The 3,274-nt window shown below is 37.6% G+C and overlaps 1 protein-coding gene across 1 annotated transcript; it reads left to right on the forward strand.

The window, feature by feature from the left end:
* The first annotated feature begins 1,070 nt into the window (after positions 1-1,070).
* Positions 1,071-1,907, forward strand: LOC140953639 (uncharacterized). The gene has a single exon (XM_073403059.1). The coding sequence runs from the start codon at positions 1,071-1,073 to the stop codon at positions 1,905-1,907; it is 837 nt and encodes a 278-aa protein (XP_073259160.1).
* Positions 1,908-3,274: the final 1,367 nt, after the last annotated feature.

Genomic DNA, 3,274 nt, shown 5'->3' on the forward strand with positions numbered 1-3,274 from the left:
CAAGAAGATCGCCCATCTCCTGAAACTCCATGCGGGAGCCTGTCAAATTTGCGGGTTCCCGCGCGAGTTAATAACGTTGAGAGGGGCTCAATTCTTCCTTAAAATAGCGCGATTAGCCATGGAACCGCGTGGACTCGGTGCTTGCGATTTCTACTCCGATTATGGCTCCAGTACAAATTAGTAAGGAACAAACAGTTGTGGGTAATACGTATTTTAAAGTCTTCTTTTTATCATTGCCAATTTTAAATCTTATAATTAACAGTATCATTGTGCTAAGCCTCATGTGCTGGAAAAGCCATATGGTTAAATTACAGAATTAAACTGTTACTTCCTTGTACAAAGCCTACGTCAGGCATAACCGTCTTTTAGTCCTAATGGTACATACAGGAGCCGGTGACCAAGCTCCTAATGCTGAAAATGTTTGTTACAGACAAAATGTCCAAGGTTTGCACGCAGTAGCAAAAATTGCGAAAAATTGCAGAAATCGCAGTTTTTGCTAAAATTACTAAATTCAAGTGGTAAAGGAGGTACAAGGGTGTCTAGCAAAAACTGCGATTTTTGCGATTTCTCCAAACATTACGAAAAAGTGGAGAAATTGCAGTTTTTTCTGACATTAATTAAGTCAAGTGTTACAAGAGGTACAAGGGTGTCCAGTAAAAATTGAGATTTCTCCAAAAATTGGGAAAATTGGAGAAATCGCAGTTTTTTGCTAAAATCATAACAAGCTAGAGGGTCGATTTTAATGCGAAAGCGCATTCATGGAATATTTGTGGGGATTATAATTAGGTAAGCTGTCAACTCCTATTGTTTTGGACTAAGGCTCAAGTTTACAAAGAAACCCTGAAACATGTTCATCAGCTGTCGACACTTTCAATTTTAATTAGATTTCTTTCATCCCTCTGTTTAATTCTAAGCGTTAACAAAGTGAGATCAATAGTCCTTGGTCGACTTCTGTCACGTTGGTAGCATAAACATAATCGACAATAGGTATAATGCAATGGTTGGAGACTGGGTCGGGCAAGATATCGGAGTAGACGTGTGCGATTTTGCTCCGCGCTTGGCAATGTTGTATGGCCGAAACTGTTAAACGAAAATCGAGGAAAAGCTCTTCAGCATCTTCCACTGACGATAATCTTTCCCCAGATGGCCAAAAGGTAAGACACGACGCTTCGCTCTCAGATTCCGAACTGTGTGAATCGGACGAAGTGTTATCTATACTGAATATGGCGGGGGAAGTTATCCCGAAACTTGAACAAGTGTTGGAAAACCTTGAGAATTTGGAACGGTATGTAAAAGCAGTTGACGAAAAAGTTAGTAATTTTCAGGCAAAGGTGGATTGTTTCGAGGCTTTCAAAAACAAAACAGAAAAAAAGATAAAAGAACTGGAAGACGGATTGGATTTTGCGAACACGGAACGCGAGTCTTTCAAGGAGAAATTTGACAAGCTGAAATGCGAAATTAATCAGCTCCGGGACGAGAAACTATACATGGAAGTTTATCAGCGGCGGGAAAATCTTTGTTTTTTCGGAATTAAAGAAGAAGCCGATGTGGAGGAGGATGCGAGAGAGGTTTTGGTTGGATTCCTTAAAACAGAGCTTGGTATGGAAAATGCAGACCAAATCGAATTCCAAAGGGTCCATCGTGTTGGAAAGCGTGTTTCTTCCAGTGGTAAGCCTCGACAAATAATCGCACGTTTTTTGAAATATCCTCAACGTGAAGAAGTTATGTCCAATGCTAGAAAGCTAAAAGGAAAAAACTTTGGAATTTCGCCGGACCTTCCAAGTGAAATTTTGGAAAGAAGAAAGGAGAAGATGAAGCAATTTAAACAAGCGAAAAAGGACGGTAAGGCCGCTTTTTTCAGTAGAGCGGAGCCAGATAAATTGTTTATTGACGGTGTTGAGATGTAAGAACATTCGAAAAATCATTTAGGCCGCATATATTTTCTAGTTGTGTTTTTATTATTTTGCCAAGAACTGTGGAGCAAAAACCAGAATGTTATTAATTAAGATCAAGATTGCAAGGTGTCAGTCAGAGGTGGCACTAACAGCTTTGGCTGGCCGCTATTTTATTTCTATTTGTATGTATAGTGTTTGTTCTTTGTGGCCATTGTTAGTTTTTGTCATTGTTTTTCGTGTTATTTTCGTATTGTATTGTTCTCTAGTTGTTATTGTAATATTTATCTTGCTTTATTTAGATCTAGGTTTACTTTTTGTTTTACGTTTTATTGCCTTCGTTTGTTATTTTCTTATTGTTCTGTTTTCTTTTGTTATTTGCGTGGTTAGTTAAAATTAGCAGGCATCTTTATTATTTTCGTCGTTGTTGTAATAGATACATATATTTTTCGTTGTTATTGTTATCCTTTTTCCTTTTTAAGTAGAATTGTATTTAATGTTTATTCTTAAGTAACATTGTAAAACTTGTCTTTAATTCAATAAAAACTGTTAAAAAAAAAATATTGCAATGGTTTAGTCTGACTGTCGAAAACCGGAGAAATGTAACAAAATTTCAAAAAGCGCTCAGTTTCCTTGCAGAAATGCGTGAATATCATCACACATATATCTATAAACAAGTTAAGTCAACAAACTTCGCTGGTTATGCACATAATTTCTGTAGCAAAGGCGTTAAAAAATATATCACATATTTACATAAGTTACACAGTTCCTAAAAAGTACAAAAGAAGGATGCACGAAAAGTTTCCCTCCTTGCACAGGGGAAGTTATAAGGCTAACCTACTAAAAATGGCCGAATTAGACGGCGAAAGAAATTTCTTTCAAGGCTGAAGTTTAATGAAGTAACCCATTTTTGACGTTAAGTTTCCGCAATGATTTGAAAGGTGGTTTCTCCTTGTATTGAAGAGAGTAGATTTTGGTGTGATCATAATGAGGCTTGTGCAAGAAAAAAAGATGCCCGTTTAACCACCTCAATAAGAAAGCGTTCGATTGATCGAATTCCAGAATAATGACACGCAGAAATTTGAAAAAAATCTCCTCGACCGAAAATTATGCACCACTTGGATGAAACATTGGCCTCAAGCATAAATTCTCAACACATTCTGGATTGTAAATGAAAGCCAATAATTAGTGATTTTCAGCGTTTTTTCAGTAAGTCTATTTCCAATTGACGTATTACAAAAGGTTGAAAGACACCGGACAACTTATTCCTGAACACGGTCAATCGAGCGCTCACTAGAATCGTTGCTGCGGAGCGACCGTCGGGAGCGAGCAGCAACATAATCAGGATTTAAGGGAAATATATAAGGGGCGACGAATTCTCG

Source organism: Porites lutea, chromosome 1, assembly GCF_958299795.1.
Source record: "Porites lutea chromosome 1, jaPorLute2.1, whole genome shotgun sequence".
NCBI classification, from domain to species: domain Eukaryota; kingdom Metazoa; phylum Cnidaria; class Anthozoa; order Scleractinia; family Poritidae; genus Porites; species Porites lutea.